The sequence below is a fragment of the Electrona antarctica genome, assembly GCF_951216825.1.
Source record: "Electrona antarctica genome assembly, chromosome: 8".
Taxonomy (NCBI): Eukaryota; Metazoa; Chordata; class Actinopteri; order Myctophiformes; family Myctophidae; genus Electrona; species Electrona antarctica.
In genome coordinates, this window is record NC_136789.1 from 26782303 (window position 1) to 26800126 (window position 17824).

The following is a 17824-nucleotide window of genomic DNA, read 5'->3' on the forward strand; positions in this document are numbered from 1 at the left end:
TATTGTATCTGCGTAGGCTATCTGTTTGTGTTTTTATTAACGAGAGAGCTATAACCGTAATGTTTTATATAATTGTTAAAAAAAAACGTCAATAAATATATTGTTTAAAAGAAATGTGCTGAAAGTAAACTTCTGGTAGTGTGGTCTACAGGGGGCGTGTTAATGTTTAGCTACACCTTCGCTCGTCAACATGTCTGTGTGCTATTAAAAGAGTCGATCTACAGGCTCACAGTGCGCGGCGAACTTAACGCGCTGTGAGCTTGTAGATCGTCTCTTTTATAGGCATGCCGCGACACCATCGCACGGCGCGTTACAAATCGCCCCCTCCCATTTTTGGCAGAGAGAGTCACATGAACGAAGACACTGGCCTCCCGTGACATCCTTTGAACAAATAATAGCCAAGTAGAGGAGGCTCGTCATGTACAGTCAGACAGTCTGTGTAATGTTATTGGGGTAGACAGCATCGGTGCCCCCTTCCTTCCCTCCGTATGCATTAACTCTACCATACCATGTTGCGCGCTTCTGCTGGAGATCTTTACTTAGATCATACTCGGATCACACATACATTAATGACAACAATATTATTTATTTGGACGGTCTGTCTGCCTGCAGCTATAGTCGACGTTGAGAGAGTTTTCTTTTGGTGAGGCGGAAGTGGATGCAGAGCATTGAGAAGCTGAGGAGGTTCGGGTGAGTTCAGTTGTTGTCAGACAGTGTGAAGTCAGAGCTGCTGCTTTGAGGTATAATAATAATGATGCGTCATGCTTCAATGTTTCATTTAATAATGATATCTGCATGCAAGAAGAGAGCACTTTTAATAGTGTAATGTCACCCGGGCTTTTCAGAATAGCGCTCATCCCTAGAACAAAACAACATTACGACTTTTATAGGCGTGTGGTGTGTGGCACTATTATACAAATGTATGTTATTTTTGTGTGGTGCCACCTATTATTTGCCAGGCTTTTTAATATCGCCATCATCCTTGTTTTTATACGTAGGTATAGCCGCTGCTGCCCGCTGACGCAAAGTTTTTTTGTATTCGCTCCACCCAACACGTGACGTGGTGGTGTGGTGGGTGCTGCTATAGTGCATGGTGTTCAAATACAACTAGGGTCTGGACTCTCAGTCAGATCCTCCAGATTCCATCAGTTCAAAAACAAACATTATTAAACTCTGATAAGTAAGACAGATGAGAGAATGTGCTACTACATGCATATTGTGAAATTGATGAATTGAACAAGGTGGACCCTCTTGTAAACAAGTGTAGTGCTTTATTGGGTCGTCCACTCACAGTTAACAGTTTTTTTTATTGAGTTGTGCTTGAATTGTACTGTAATTCTGCAAACTGTTAATAAATACTTCAATCAATCAATCAAATGCCTTATTATCCCAGTCCCAGAGAGGCTGTCATCTGTTGAAAAGTCTGATAGGCTACATTATTTTATGTTTGAGCCCTAAGTTCCTCACTGTCTGGTTCCCTTTCACAGGTCAAAGGAGAATCAAGAAGTGACCGTCTCCGACTCACTATGTCAAACGAACACACACCCCTGCTTTCGGCTGGGGTGTGTGGTCTGACCCCATGCCCTGTAGTTTGCGGCATGGGGTCCGAGGCAACCCCTGAGTCGGGGTCTGGGACTCAGACTCCAGCCGAAGGACCCCGCAAACTGAACACCTTCTTTGGGGTGATGGTCCCGACCATTCTGTCCATGTTCAGCATTGTACTCTTTCTGAGAACTGGTGAGTAAGTAAGGAACCTTAAAGCAGTGGTTCTCGAAGTAGAGTCCAGGGACCCCAGGGGTCCTTGAGGGGGTTCCAGCAGGGTCCTAGAGTCCAGGGACCCCAGGGGTCCTTGAGGGGGTTCCAGCAGGGTCCTAGAGTCCAGGGACCCCAGGGGTCCTTGAGGGGGTTCCAGCAGGGTCCCCCAGATACATTAATTAATTAAAATCAATCTACATGTGGGGAAAAATATATATATATTTTTTTTTTAAATGTGAAAATGTTTGAATATAATTTGAAAGACCCCCAAATATTGTATGGGACTTCCTGGCACAAATATTTTCAGATGGGGGTCTGGTCTGTCCGTGGCCAAATACACATTGATGTGGGTGGTCCTTGACATGGAAAAAGATTGAAAACCACTTAATTAAAGGACCTTTTATAAATATGCAAATACTGGGTTGATCCACTGGCAAAAGTATTATGTCTATCTGAAAAAACAACAACAACAGTGTTATTATGCTCTGAGACAAGTCCTTACACAATCTCTCTCTTCTAGGGTTTGTAGTCGGTCACGCAGGCCTTCTCCAGGGCCTTTTAATGCTGCTCGTCGCCTACACCATTGTTTCTCTCACGATACTGTCCATCTGCGCTATTTCAACTAATGGTGCTGTGCAAGGAGGCGGAGCCTACTGTATCCTTCCTTAGAGAGCACTACGATATGAGTCATTATCATATGACTATGGTGGTGATGCAATTGGAACAGATCATGTATTCTCTTGTAGTCCCTTATTGACTCATGTCCCTTAACAAATCTTCATCAGTTATGATCAGTCGGTCATTGGGTCCCGAGTTTGGTGGAAGCATCGGTTTGATGTTCTTCTTGGCCAAAGTGTGTGCATGTGGAGTCTATGTACTCGGTCTTGTGGAGGCCATACTTGACACTTTTGGTGTGGATCCCGGTAAGTCGTGAAACATGTAATTCCATTGACTGTCGATTATCACCTTCTTTTTGAACCTCAAATCTTTTTTCTTCTTTTCTCCCATAACCCAAGAGTGTTCAGCTCCACCATCTACATAATAATTTAATAGTAGTTAATATTACAGTATAATAGTTTGGTTTCCACGGCCCTTTTCCTCTACTCTAGAGTCGTCTGTGTCAGAGGGGGTACGTGTTCTCCCCCAGGGATACTGGTACACGGTGCTATACGCCTCTGTCATCCTGCAGCTCTGTCTGCTGGTGTGCCTGGTGGGGGCGCACATATTCTCCCGCACAGCCCTGTTCATCCTGGTGGTTGTCACCATCAGCGTGCTGACTATCTTCATCAGTCCCCTGGCGGTCGGCCACATGGACTTCGTCATCACCCACATGGGACCGGGCAACCAGACCCACCATTACAATGTGAGCTACACCGGCTTCAGTGTTTCCACTCTGAGGAAAAACCTAGGCCGTGAGTACCTGGTGACATTTGGGTTGGTGTGCAGATATTAACATTAAGACCTAATGTTATTATTATTATTATTGAGTGGTGCAACCTCTCCTATAGAAAGCTATGTGTGTGGGCTGTGTCCCTGCCTGGGTCTGTCCCTGGCTGTGTCCGAGCACGAAAATAGCGTTTCACTGTTGCACAGCCTAAGACACAGACAGACACACACAGGCCAGGGAGGAGGGCTAGTACAGTACAGTACAGTACAGCACAAGTACAGTATAGCACCACTCACTTCAGTCATTTTTTTAAAAATACAAAAATAGCAGATGTACAATCTTGAAGCTGTGAAGCTGTGATCTTGCTGTGATCTTGCATTTCTGTTATTTTTTTAATAGCCAATGCACAAATCTAAAATGACACAGATGCTTTACCGGTTTGGTTTTAATGGGTTAACCGTTAATTTACATGTTTACGCGCTTATAAATTTAGGACGATCAATACAAGCCTAGGCTCAGACTAACTTCATCGTTTCTCTCCACAGCTGAGTACTCTATGGACTACAGTACCAACACGGTCATGTCATTCGCCACTGTGTTCGCCGTCATGTTCACCAGCTGCACTGGAATCATGGCCGGGGCCAATATGTCAGGTTGAAACTCTCATTAACCCTGATCTACTTGGTTGTACTTAAAGGGGAAAACCACCCATTTTCAACATTTTACTATGTCATTAATATACCTTAGAGCTGTTGTGTGGAAATAATAAAAAAAGTCCCCCCATTCTGTGTTTCCTAGAACTGTAATTATGGAAAAAATCATTAACATGGTGAAACACATCTTGATGACATCATCAAGATGTGTTTCACCATGTTAATGATTTTTTTCAGACCTCTAGTTCTAGCAAACACAGAATGGGGGGGACTTTTTTATTATTTCCACACAACAGCTCTAAGGTATATTAATGACATAGTAAAATGTTGAAAATGAGTGGAATGCCCCTTTAAACTTTGTGCAGTAAAATGATGAATGAATGCATTAATCTAGCTTGTAGATCAGATATTTTCAATGTGCAACATTGAATGGCGAATCTTTTCTTTTTGGGGTGGGGGAGATAAATAAGTGCGTAATTAGCAGTATGAGTGATCAGAACCAAGGACGGGTGTTTTCGATTAATCTGGTTAAAATACAAATAAAATAAAAGTTTAAATTGTACAGGAAGCGGGCGTGTCTGATAAAAGGAATATCCAATATATAAATACTAAATAGTGAATCAAGCAACTCAAAAACTGTCTGGGGTGCTGCTCCTGATGATAAAATTACCCCCCCCCCTCCCCCCAAAAAAAAAAAATGTTAAAGTGAAATATCCCTCAAGTATAAATATCAGACTTTACTCTGTAAGGTTGAGATGTTGTCTCTTTAGGTTGTAGCTGTATTGATTTCACTGCAAGAGTCATCTTGTGCCAACCTGTCTACACCTGTTGCTAGCAGAGAATAACTGCTTTTCTGCTATCGATACTATTCGATTGTTATGAAATGATAAGCTTAGCTAATTCACAAATATTCTGTGTTCTGTTAAAAGGAAACATAATAATGCAAAATCTAAAATGTAAAGCTAAAATAATTTCATTCACAACAAACGAGCTAAACACACCCTGATATGTCTTATTTCCGTGTCTCTGAAGGGGAACTGAGGACCCCTAGTGTTTCCATTCCTAAAGGCACCATCATAGCAGTGTTCTACACCTTCACCGTCTATGCTCTGCTCTTCATCCTCGTCAGCTCCATCTGTGACAGGTCTGAAAGCACAGCAGTGTTGATTTTGACAGCAAATTTTGGATTGTAGTTTTTTGTCATAGTCTCTTGAATAGTTTTCATTTAGCTTTAGTCACATTTTAGTCCCCTGGAATGTTTTAGTGTTAGTGCATGATAAACATCATTTATCATGATACACATGATATGTCATGAAAGGTGCTATATCAATTAAGTTTATTATTATTATTAATATTCTACACAAATGTGACCGGGTCTGGCAAATAGGCCCTCATCTCGACCAGAGTAATTTTTCAGCTTTTTTACAGATTATTAAAGTACAGAATGTAAGCTTTCATATGATGTATCGTTCAATGAAATTGGAAAATATTTGAAGGAGATATGACCATTTTAAAATGATTGTGCCGTTTTACCCAAAGCTGAGAAAATCCCCTTTGAATGTTCACAACATTTCAACACCTAGAGCTGGCTAGCCTACTTTGACTTATAAATGCATACATTTAATTTTCCCAAATCAATAATCTGTTGGAATGAAAACCTTCTTCAACATTCAAACTGTGTTAATATGAAAATAAAACGAAAATCACAAAAAAAAAATCGAGTTTATTTTAGATTTTCTGCCTTTTCATTATAGGCGAGATGAGGACCATTTTGCTAGACCTGGTCACAAATCTGTTTTTTTCCCTCCTTTCTTTCAAAGGGGCCTTTTAACTCAGGACTACGGGTTCTTCCAGAGGATCAGCGTATGGTCACCGTTTGTCACCATTGGGGTTTACTGTGCCTCCTTGTCGGCTGCCATGTGCTCCATGATCGGGGCGTCACGTATCCTCCACGCTCTGGCGTTGGATCATCTCTTTGGTGAATGAATGAATGATTTTATTTATTTAAGTGTCATGCCACCTTGTGGCCCATCCCTCATGGGATTATATGACACCTTTTCACACAAGTTACAATAAACAGTTATACACTTATAGTTCTTTACTTATACTGCTGATCGCATGCTACTGATCGCATACAACATAAATACAAATACAATAAATCGAAACAAAACAAAACATAAAACAAAACACCGTAACTAGCATACGTATTTCTTACTGGCTGTACATGGCCTTTTTCCTCAGGTCCCATGCTTTCTCTAGATAATTTGCCAATTTAAATAAGTATTTTTCAAATAAACGGTTATTAAGTTGTGCATCATTCATATCCATCATATTAACATAGTTTATATTATTAAACAACACTTCTCTCACCGCACCATAAAAAGGACAGTACAACACAAAGTGACACTCATTCTCTATTTCATTGAGATCACACATTTGGCAGATTCGATCTTCTTCGTCTAGCCCAACATAACGATTGGTAACGATTGAGGTAGCCATTTATTAGATATTTTCTCCTCCCTCGTAACGATACATTATTTTAAAGGGAAATCCTTGCTTTCGTCACAGGTTTGCCATTAGCCCCTGCTGCCATCAAATCGAACTCAGGAAATCCGTGGGTGGCCGTGCTGTACACATGGGGCATGGTGCAGGTAAGGAGAACCGTTGGAACTGTACACATGGGGTATGGTGCAGGTAAGGAGAACCATGGAACTGTACACATGGGGCATGGTGCAGGTAAGGAGAACCGTTGGAACTGTACACATGGGGTATGGTGCAGGTAAGGAGAACCGTTGGAACTGTACACATGGGGCATGGTGCAGGTAAGGAGAACCGTTGGAACTGTACACATGGGGTATGGTGCAGGTAAGGAGAACCGTTGGAACTGTACACATGGGGTATGGTGCAGGTAAGGAGAACCGTTGGAACTGTACACATGGGGTATGGTGCAGGTAAGGAGAACCGTTGGAACTGTGCAGAAACATGTTTTCAATTATTTAGCATTACAAAAGGGATTCGATTACAGTTGGAGGCCATCGATATTGTCCTTTTCTTTTTGCTGAGGTTTGCGTGATCTGCGCAAAAGGACAGTTAACCCATTTTGGGCGGGAACCCCTTTTGGTGTTTTAAACATTATGTTATAATTTAGCAGATCTACAAGCTCATAGCGCGCCACGCTACGAGCTTGTAGGTCTGCTATTTTTGAAAAATCGTGAAAATATTTATTTCAGAAAACAGAGGATTTAGAAGGATTTTTTTAAATTTTGAGGTCAGGCCTAAATGGGTCAAATGATAAGGGACAATATCGGTGGCACCCAACTGTATGTGTTTTTGGTTATTGTCTCTGTTACAGTGTGTGGTGTTTGCTGGCCAGCTCAATGCTATAGCTGGACTGGTTACCGTTTTCTACTTGCTTGCCTATGCTGCTGTTGACCTGGCGTGTCTGGCACTCGAGTGGGCATCTGCACCAAACTTCAGGTAATGAATTAACAAAGACTACTTTCTTAACGAATGAATAAAGACCTGCTGTCTTGTATAATGTAATGGGGAAGTGCGATTCTGCTATCTTGGTTAAAGTAATGGGGAAGTGGAATTATGCTTTCTTGGTTAAAGTAACGGCCAAGCTACACCAGGCTTTTCTCGCGCGTTTACCCTAAACGCGCGGCCCGCGCGTGCGTTTTTTAAAATAGGACTGGACCTAAATTTAACGCACGCGCGGGGGTAAACGCGTGCGTTTTGTGCGCGAAAAGCCGTAATGGGGAACTTAAATTCCATACCCACCAACATTGATTGATTGATTACTTTATAAGTCAGAAATGTAAACGGACTAGTACAGAGTACAGTCAAACACTTAGTCTAAAAGGACCGGGGGAAAAAAAACCTTGCGTTCTTGTTTCCATCCAGGTCCTGGTTATTCAATTAATACTCATGACATGAAAAATAACAACAAAATTCAAATCATCACAAAATTGATATGAGTGAGTATGTGAATCCAGGGTACGACATGAATGAAACGTATTGGATTCCTGCTTGGCCATGGGAGATATTGAACTTATGAGCTTCAGGCATTACTATGTGTAGGTATCCTACCTACCTGACAACATGGTCTAAATTCAATATAAGAGTAGAGTAGAGTTCATTAAAAAAATCCTAGATTGCAGCTTTAAAATCAGCCTCGAGGAGTGCCATGGAATTCTGTGCATCCAAATCAATGGCTATTCAGCATCCTTAAAGCCCTAACCTCACCATGCAACTCCTTGGGTCCAAACGGTTGCAAGGAGTTAACGCTAAAACCGCCTCGACCCTTTGGTGTGGTTTGGGCCATTGAATTCCACGCTGACCCTCTAGGGTCAACGTGGGTCAACGTGCAACAAGCCATATCACACCGCAGCGACAAGGCTAAAACCGCCTCGACTTTTTGGTGTGGTTAGGGCTTTAGGCTTTGTCACCTAACCGTGTTGCTCCGCCATTTTAAAAAGACTATGTTGGTGCAACTAAAAGTCATTCTACAAAAAATGTTACATGTATACTATAGATTTTAAACTGCGACCCAATTTTCACACTCTTAACAGGTTCCGGCTGTGACTGGTCTACTTTTGAGGGGACAGACATACACATACTAACTGTACGCATACAGTCACCACCCTGTTCTTGAGTCTAGAAGTCTACAACTACGTCATGAAAAGATACATTTTCAACTTAACCACTTGAAACTCCAGCATCCATATTGTGGAGGGAACATTAGGCAAAAATAGCAGATCTACAAGCTCGCAACGCGTTCCAACAAGATTTGGGTGTAGAGGGGAGCACCAAGTATGGAGGCAACTCATGTCCACTTTACATGTAGAGGGTTTAACCCATTTAGACCTGAGGCCGCATCGGTCTCGCCTTAATTTTAAACTTTAGCCTGAAGAAGGTTGCAAGACCGAAACGTTGCAAGTGGCGGTGTGCGGGTGTCCCTCCTTTCTTCTACGTTGTATGCCTCGTCACCATCGCACAGTGCTCCAAATTGTCTACCGGCTGTGCGCAAGCCTTCTCTCCATAAACTTTAGCTGTTGAAAAATTGCACATCTACAAGTAAGCTCCTACGAGCTTGTAGATCTGCTATTTTTGAAATATCGTGAAAATGTGGCGCAAATCTTTGAATATATATATATTCTTTCAGAGCGAACGTTTTTAACTGAAATATTTGCTTCTGGGGGGGGGGGCCCTGAAACAACATATTTTCAGATGGGGGTCCGCAGCCAAATGCAGATAATTCTGGGGATCCTTGACATGAAAAAGGTTGAGCACCACTGATATAGAAACATAGGTTTTTCAGAAAACTGTCATGATTTAGAAGAGATTTGTAGAATCTGCTCTCAGTTCTACCTGGGTTTAAGTGTCGACGAAGCATGTATAAATGTACCACTGTTCGTCGCTGTCTTTTCTTTTGCACAGACCCACCTTCCAAGTGTTCTCCTGGCACACCTGTTTGTTGGGCATCGTCAGCTGCTTGGTCATGATGTTTGTGATTAACCCCGTCTACTCCTCGGCCAGCATCGTCCTCCTGCTGCTGTTGCTTCTGTTCCTTCACTACAGAGTTCCCACCAGCAGCTGGGGTTACATCAGCCAGGCCCTCATTTTCCACCAAGTATACAGTCAATCCTAAACGTTAACTGAAAGTGTCAATATAAACACTGTTTTACACTCTCTGAGTAAACTCGGAGGATCGGACACACACACACACACACACACACACACACACACACACACACACACACTCCATTTTATGAGTTTTTATAGTTCATAGGGTTTATTATATTGGTTTATAGTTTAATTACATTATAAATGCAACTCATTTCATCCTTTCTTCCCTCCATCTGTTGTCCAGGTGCGTAAATATCTCTTGATGCTGGATGTGAGAAAAGACCACGTGAAGTTCTGGAGGCCACAGGTCCTGTTAATGGTGGCCAACCCCCGCTCGTCCTGCCAGCTCATCCACTTTGTCAACCAGCTGAAGAAGGGAGGGCTGTTCGTGTTGGGCCACGTCCAGCTGGGGGATCTGGGTAATGTTTGGAAAACGGTCCCCCCCCCCTTAGGCAATATCTAGCCAATAATGCTTTGTTGTGATTCTTATCTGTGAGCCATTCATGTGTGATTGCAATGGCCTGTAAGGCGCAAAATGGCCATCTGCTATCGGTTTAGAATTTTATTTATTTATTTGTATTTCTGAATGTCCATTTGAAACACCTTTTTTTTCTTTCTTTTTTTAATATTTAGTCCAAGTGTGATGACCGGCGTGTTGGTGTTGAATGTCTCTTGGGTCACACAAGAAAGCTTTAAATTTGCATAGGTTAAGCACATACACTGTGTTTAGGGGGGTATTATTATACTCTGTTAACATGGATCTTTCTTTTCCTGATTTGTTCAAGGTCTTTTTTGATTTGCTGTCAAATCTAATCTATTGCTACAAGCCATGCAGCCTTGGTATTGTGGGGAAAGCTTCTATTGCTACAAGCCATGCAGCCTTGGTATTGTGGGGAAAGCTTCCACTGAAAATTGCAGATCGGCAAGCTCATAATGTGACATGTTGCGTCGTCGTAAGCGCTTGTCGATCGCCTATTTGTATTGAGTCCTGAGGGACTCCCGTTACTTATATGGGGTTTAACCCATTCAGGCCTGACGTCGAAATTTATTTTTATTTTTTCTAAATCATGACAATTTTCGGAAAGATTTGAGGCACATTTTAACGATTTTTCAAAAATAGCAGACCTACAAGTTCATAGCGCGCCACTCGGTGGCGCGCTATGAGCTTGTAGATCTGCTATTTTTCAATAGCTAAATTATAACAATGTTTAAAACACCAAAAGGGGTTCCCGCCCCAAAATGGGTTAATGGTTAATGTGGTTAAACGCTAACGTGACATGGATGCGTTCCAGGTCTCAATGGGTTAACCCATTTAGACCTGAGCTCAAATTCTACTATGTTTCTATATCAGGGGTTCTCATACTACTTCATGTAAAGGACCCGTAGAATTATGTATGTATTTGGCCTCCCCATCTTAAAATATGTTGTTTCAGGGACCCTCCAGAAGCAAAGATTTGAGATAAAAACGTTCGCTCTAAAAGAATATATATTCAAATATTTGCATCACATTTTCAAGATTTTTCAAAAATAGCAGACCTACAAGCTGATCTACAAGCTATGAGCTTGTAGATCTGCTATTTTTCAATAGCTAAAGCACAACATAATGCTAGGGTTCCCGCCCAATAGTAATGCCATGCAAAACATGAACTGTTCTGTGCTGTCTGCTTTGGCCTCACATCTCCACACGGTGGTGACAAAGCAATGTATAAGAAGCATGTAACATTGTGACAGTTCAATGTTAACAGAGCCAGCCCTCTGTTTTTACTGGAAGGTTACATTTCGTCCACCTACCAAATACCACTGCTAATGTATAAATGAGTTGTACTTAGTTAGCAGATCTACAAGATCACAGACGGCGTGCCACAGTACAGCGCACTGTGCACTTGTAGAGCTGCTATATTGGCTTTCTTCAACCTTCTGTGAGACCTCTGCATTAATAGTTTAGTTTAGCCAACTTGCAACATATTCAGTGTCTTTTTCGTCTCCTTGTACCAAACAATATTTGCACATCAAATCCAAACTGGTAGTTTATGTTTTTCTTTTATTGTTTATGTAATGTCATTCAATGGTTTTCAAAGTGGTTCAAGGAGCCGCAGCCGTTCCAGGGGTCCCTATCTTATACTTAGGATATTAGAAAATAGCTGATCTATTTATTTAGCAATTACTAAAGCTGTGGCTATTCATTAGTTTAAAAGAAAGGTGGAATTTTTAACTCAAATCTTCTCGTATGGGGATCCATGGCACAAACTCTTCTCCCTTCTGGCTCCAAAACTATGGAATGCACTTCCCATCACAGTCAGAACTGCAGCCTCACTCCCAATCTTCCGCCGTAGTCTGAAAACCCACCTCTTCAGACTCCACCATGGCCCGTAGCACTTGCCCTAGCCTAGCCCCTTAGATAGCACATTATGTAGACTTAGATAGTATTTTAAACAGACTTATAGCTTGTTACGTAGACAGCTCTAGAATTGCACTTTATGTAGTCATAGAACTTTATAGTACACATGTATAATATATTATATAGTATAGTATGTATAGTTTACATAGATACTCCACTGTTACGTTCTTAGTCTACGCATGATTCATGATAACTACTTTTTATATATGTGATGTATGCCATGCTTTTGTTATTGCTTAATGTAAGTCGCTCTGGATTAAGAGCGTCTGCTAAATGCCTAAATTGTAAATTGTAAGATAAAATAATATATATCAATTTGGGCATCCTTGACAAGAAAATGTTTGCGTTTTTAGTACACTGGTTTATACAGTGTAAGCAATCTGCCTCCCTTTACTGTGTTCCAGACACCCTGCCATCAGACCCAGTCCAGTCCTTTACTGTCCTTTACTGTGTTCCAGACACCCTGCCATCAGACCCAGTCCAGTCCTTTACTGTCCTTTACTGTGTTCCAGACACCCTGCCATCAGACCCAGTCCAGTCCTTTACTGTCCTTTACTGTCCTTTACTGTGTTCCAGACACCCTGCCATCAGACCCAGTCCAGTCCTTTACTGTCCTTTACTGTGTTCCAGACACCCTTCCATCAGACCCAGTCCAGTCCTTTACTGTCCTTTACTGTGTTCCAGACACCCTTCCATCAGACCCAGTCCAGTCCTTTACTGTCCTTTACTGTGTTCCAGACACCCTGCCATCAGACCCAGTCCAGTCCTTTACTGTCCTTTACTGTGTTCCAGACACCCTTCCATCAGACCCAGTCCAGTCCTTTACTGTCCTTTACTGTGTTCCAGACACCCTGCCATCAGACCCAGTCCAGTCCTTTACTGTGTTCCAGACACCCTGCCATCAGACCCAGTCCAGTCCTTTACTGTCCTTTACTGTGTTCCAGACACCCTGCCATCAGACCCAGTCCAGTCCTTTACTGTCCTTTACTGTCCTTTACTGTGTTCCAGACACCCTGCCATCAGACCCAGTCCAGTCCTTTACTGTCCTTTACTGTGTTCCAGACACCCTGCCATCAGACCCAGTCCAGTCCTTTACTGTCCTTTACTGTCCTTTACTGTGTTCCAGACACCCTGCCATCAGACCCAGTCCAGTCCTTTACTGTCCTTTACTGTCCTCCTTTACTGTGTTCCAGACACCCTGCCATCAGACCCAGTCCAGCAGCAGTATAACTTCTGGCTGACTCTAGTAGATAAACTGGGAGTGAAGGCCTTTGTGGACCTGACTCTTTCTCTCTCTGTCAGGCAGGGAACACAACATCTGCTGCGCATCACAGGCCTGGGTGAGCACATGGATTCTCTCATGCTTTACTGTGTACTCCAATGCCTGTACTCCTATATGTGCTGCACCTCCAGCACTGTCGAGACCAAGAGGAATAAACCATATCACTTTCTTTATTATCATGTGATTATTTCTGCTTCATCCTTGCCAGGTGGAATGAAGCCCAACACCCTTGTCTTGGGTTTCTATGATAACTGCACTCCCGAAGACTACTTTTTACAAGATACTGAATTTTGCGACTCATCAGTGGGAACGGGAAGTGACGGGGACTACAATTTTGGGGTTGACCTGCCTTCGTTGCAGGCTCATTTCGCCCCCGTCCGGCACGTGGAGAGCCCTCGTTGGCTAACTCCAGAGGAGTACGTGGGAATCATATCCGATGCCATCAAGATGAGCAAAAATGTATGCCTGGGCCGTTACTTCTTTCAGCTGGAGGGCGAGGGCAGGGACAGCAAGGTCGACGGGACGGACAGAACCATCGACGTTTGGCCGCTGAACCTGCTACAGCCGGGGAGCCGCGACTGCGTGGACGTATGCAGTCTGTTCCTTCTCCAGATGGCGTGCGTGCTGAACATGTCCAGCCGATGGCGCCACGCGAGGATGAGGATCTTTCTCAACGTGGAGAGCGACTCCAGCGACCAGGGCTGGGTGGTCGACGAGGAGACCTTTCGTGAGCTTTTACGGAAGCTTCGGATTAGAGCCTCGATAAAGATCGTCCCATGGGACGCCGCGGTGCAGCACTACGGAGTGAGACCGGGTGGTCAGGCCGGGGAAGAGGGCTCCACCACAACGCCCAGCCAAGCTCTCTCTGAAGAGTTCCTCTCTGCGGTGAACTCTCTGCTAATGGAGCACAGCTCTCAGGCCGCCGTCCGCTTCCTGTACCTGCCTCGGCCCCCTGCTCACTCCACACGGTCGCAGCAGTACTTGGCTCAGTTGGAAGCACTGACCCACAGTTTAGGCCCCACGCTCCTGATTCACGGTGTCACCCGAGTCACATGCACTGAACTTTGAACATAGTGCTGTTTCTGGCCGTTGTTACTGATTTATTTTCTTTCTTTTTTTTATGCTACGGATAGATAATATATTTGCAGAACCATCCAATTATAGCATACTATGTACAGGTATGCTTTTTGGTTCATTGGGAAATGATTAATGAAATAGATTTATAAATAAGTATGCAGTAGTACTAATATCTCACACAGCCTGAACGTACATTACAGTAAGAATAGGGAAAAAGCGCAGTCAAGCACATTAATGTGCTGTATGTTGGCAATGTCTGGTGGTAATTCATGTATATGGAATATTTCTGTATGCCCGTGTTAGCCTAAACAGCTGTCTCTTCACTCAAAATATACAAATATTGATCACTCATATGCACTTACAGTATGCAGGACTAGCGGGACATTTATGTATAGATTTGTGCATTTTGTGTTAGAAAAGGGATTTCATTTAAACTTTTGAGTTTTGTGACTGGTACTGTGTTAAGTTATTTTTTTTTTATCTAATCAGTGTTTTCCTCAATTCTGGCATCATTGCAGCTTGCCAGATCCGAATGTTTCATTTTTAATAGTTTTCTGTTCCTGTATTTTCTGTACAGTAATTTGACATTTTCTTTTTATGTTGAATGTATTTACATGTAGGCCTATCTGTTTTCTATACACTGCACAGGGAACTGTTCTTACTCAGTTTTGTACAGAACACCTGTTTGGTAGAATACCAACTATTTGTGGGTGTATGTGTTTTGTGCTTCAAGTTAGAATACCAAATATTTGTTTCGGGTGTATGTGTTATACCTCTGATGTCGGGCAGAAACCAGCTAACTCCAAAATGTTCATTTTTGAGGAAATTAAATATAGTTATTTTCACGAAATTAAGAAAACATCATCAAAGTTGGTAGTGTAACTTTAGAGTATCAATTACGTGCATGAGAGAGGGAGAGGTGGTGGAGTTGCTTTAGCAGACAGTTTCAGGGTCCATTGGAGTTAGCTCGTTTTGTCAGAAGCACTTTTAATACTTCACATTCACTGCCTGCCAGCTACAGTATTAATTCCATAATTCTCTCTGACAGAATTGTCTGTAATCCCCTTATTTTGAAGTTTCCCACGCCGGAAAAGCCGGAATCGGATGTAGACATGTGATGCATGTTGTGACCAAGCCGTCTCCCTACTGGTCAAAAACCTGGTACTGCAGGCGGGCTGGGCCCAGGCTAAATTTATGAATGAATCTTGACGCAGAGGTACCACAGAAGTACCACAAGAACAGAGGTACCACAGAGGTACCACAAGAACAGCGCGAGAGGTACTACGACAGAAGCCCCAACCAATCACATCAACGAATAGTATGAGAGTGACGACACTAGCGTTGACTCTCATTGTAACACTGGAATGCGGAAGTGCTCATTCTATCTCAATGGGATAGTTCCAATGTTTGGAACTATAGCCCATAGGCTCAAAGATCAAAGCGTGTCCCCATTCTCTTACTATTCCACTCGGGTTACTATACCATCTTCTATGGCTCCTCAATCCGTTCTCTAGATTATATTATAGCTCTATGGTTGTGACAGATGCTAGTCTTGACTTTCACCCGGAAAAGACATTGTGTGGTCCCGATCGTTAGTTCTTTGGTTATAATGGGCCGTCGAATGTTTTTGTCGTGTTTTGACCCTAGGGGTGCAATCTGGGAAAGGAATCCGAGATAAAGGCATTTGAAAAGAAGACGGGTAGACGAGTAGACGGCCCTGGACAAACAAGATGGCCGGTTCATTTTCTGTTTACTGCATCACCTATAGCAACCCAATGCTAATGTAAGTAGCATGTGACCACGATCTATCATAAACCACTATAAAGACCTATTTGACGTAAATCTACGTCATTGGCGGGACATTCGCGGGAATACGTTTTTGTTTTTTTTTAGATTATTTTTTTGCGGCTTACGCCTTTTTATTGGTTTTTGAAGGGACAGACAGTAGGCTGACAGGAAACGGGAGAGAGATGGGGGAAGACATGCAGTAAAGGCCGTGTCGGGCTCGGGAGTCGAACCCGCGGCACACTGCGACTGGATTACCAGTCGGGTGCCCAGACGGTTACGCCACCGCCTGGGCGCGGGAATACTTTTCATTGGTTCAACTGGTTAACCAACACACAGACGTAAAGGATATTCAATAGAATTGACCTTAGTTTAATTTTTAAATGCTGGTTTCTGCCCGGACAGCGACAATTTGTACTGTTTTGTGCTTTAAGGCAGTCTCAGAGATAACTGCAGTATACATCTTAGGATTTAGCAAGACTGCAGTCTGCACACAATTGATGTTTGCCACGCTACTGCATGGCAGTCTGGCACTTTGGGACATCCAGCCTTCTAGCAATGACCGCCTGACTGTTAACCTTAGTGGTGGGAATGATATTTTAATAAACCAATCTTAACTGGACAAGTTAAACATCATTGAAACGCATACTACCTAACCATAACTAAAATGTATTCACCAACTCCTTTCCTACAGTTAATCGTACTACTAACGGTGCCAAGCCTTATAGTAGGGGAGCCTATCACTTTCCGTGATTTTGGAATGTTAATTTTTGGAGACAGGTATATCTTGATTCTTGGGGTTACCAGAATGCCAAAAAAACATGTCTCCAATTTTTTATGTCAGGTTTAGCATGTTTAATTAGCATAATTAGCTAATAAATTGTCAAAAACGGAAATGGCAATAACTTTGCTTCTAGGTAACTTATAAAGGTGATCTAAGAGTCTGAGTCCATGTTTGTGATGTCCAGAAATGCATCTGTTACCATTGTGAAGTCATACAAGCTTTCCTAATTAGCATAATTCCCATAAATTATGCGAAAACGAGGTGAACATCAGCAAATTGTTGCATGTTTTACTTTTAGTCAACTTTGAAAGCTTCTCACAGACTCCATGTGTATGTTTACAACTCCAGGAATAATTATCATCCTATGAATAAATCATGCAACCTTTTGTCTATGTAATAATTATGTAATAATCACACCAAAACCAGAAATAGCTATATTTCGTTGCTTTAAGTTAATTAATAAATGTGATCTTACAGACAGTAAATCTGTTTGCATGTCTAGAAAATATTCTCTTTCCATAACTAGGATATGCAACCTTTCCATTATTAGCTTTATATATATATATATATATATATATATATATATATATCCCTCATAAAATAAAGAACAATATGAGAAATGGTCACAGAATTATCACATGATTTTTATTCTAATATTTACAGAAAGTTTTGAAAACACATTTAATTGAAGGGTCTTCGTCATCGTCAATCCCCAACAGATGTGCCTTGTTTACATTACCACACACCTCTAATCATCGGCCCTACACATGCACATCTCAGAGCAGTTCAAATTTTGAGATCGACAAGAACAATGTGATATGCACTGTGATCAGTTTATCAGTTTATCAGTTGGGTAATGGTGGCTGGGCCGTGGGTATCCCGTGTTGTGACTGGCACCAGTTGATCTCCCTCAGCCTCCCATCCATTTTTAGTTTCTGGTGGCATCTGTGGGTTAGGTACGTGGTCCTGATCCCATACCATTGCCTGATAATATGCATGGGTAATGGCTTGATTTAATGCTGCTTGTGTAGGTGGCAGCTTCTCGGCTTCTAATTGTTTCTTTGTGAATAACCTC

At 42.4% G+C, this 17824-nt stretch overlaps 1 protein-coding gene across 2 annotated transcripts; it reads left to right on the plus strand.

The window, feature by feature from the left end:
* Nucleotides 1-361: 361 nt before the first annotated feature.
* Nucleotides 362-16590, plus strand: slc12a9 (solute carrier family 12 member 9). Of its 2 annotated transcripts, XR_013790722.1 has the most exons (15): nt 362-690; nt 1488-1737; nt 2276-2410; nt 2541-2678; nt 2865-3167; nt 3688-3795; nt 4828-4939; nt 5616-5773; nt 6364-6446; nt 7148-7272; nt 9235-9427; nt 9668-9842; nt 13015-13161; nt 13312-15458; nt 15828-16590. XR_013790722.1 is itself a non-coding variant. In XM_079508848.1 (14 exons), exons 2-14 carry the CDS (start codon nt 1527-1529, stop codon nt 14169-14171), a joined length of 2748 nt encoding a protein of 915 aa, XP_079364974.1. In that variant the 5' UTR covers nt 362-690; nt 1488-1526; the 3' UTR covers nt 14172-16590. The 2 variants fall into 2 exon arrangements, 1 of the variants encoding a protein (XP_079364974.1); XM_079508848.1 differs by having other exon boundaries at nt 13312-16590.
* Nucleotides 16591-17824: the final 1234 nt, after the last annotated feature.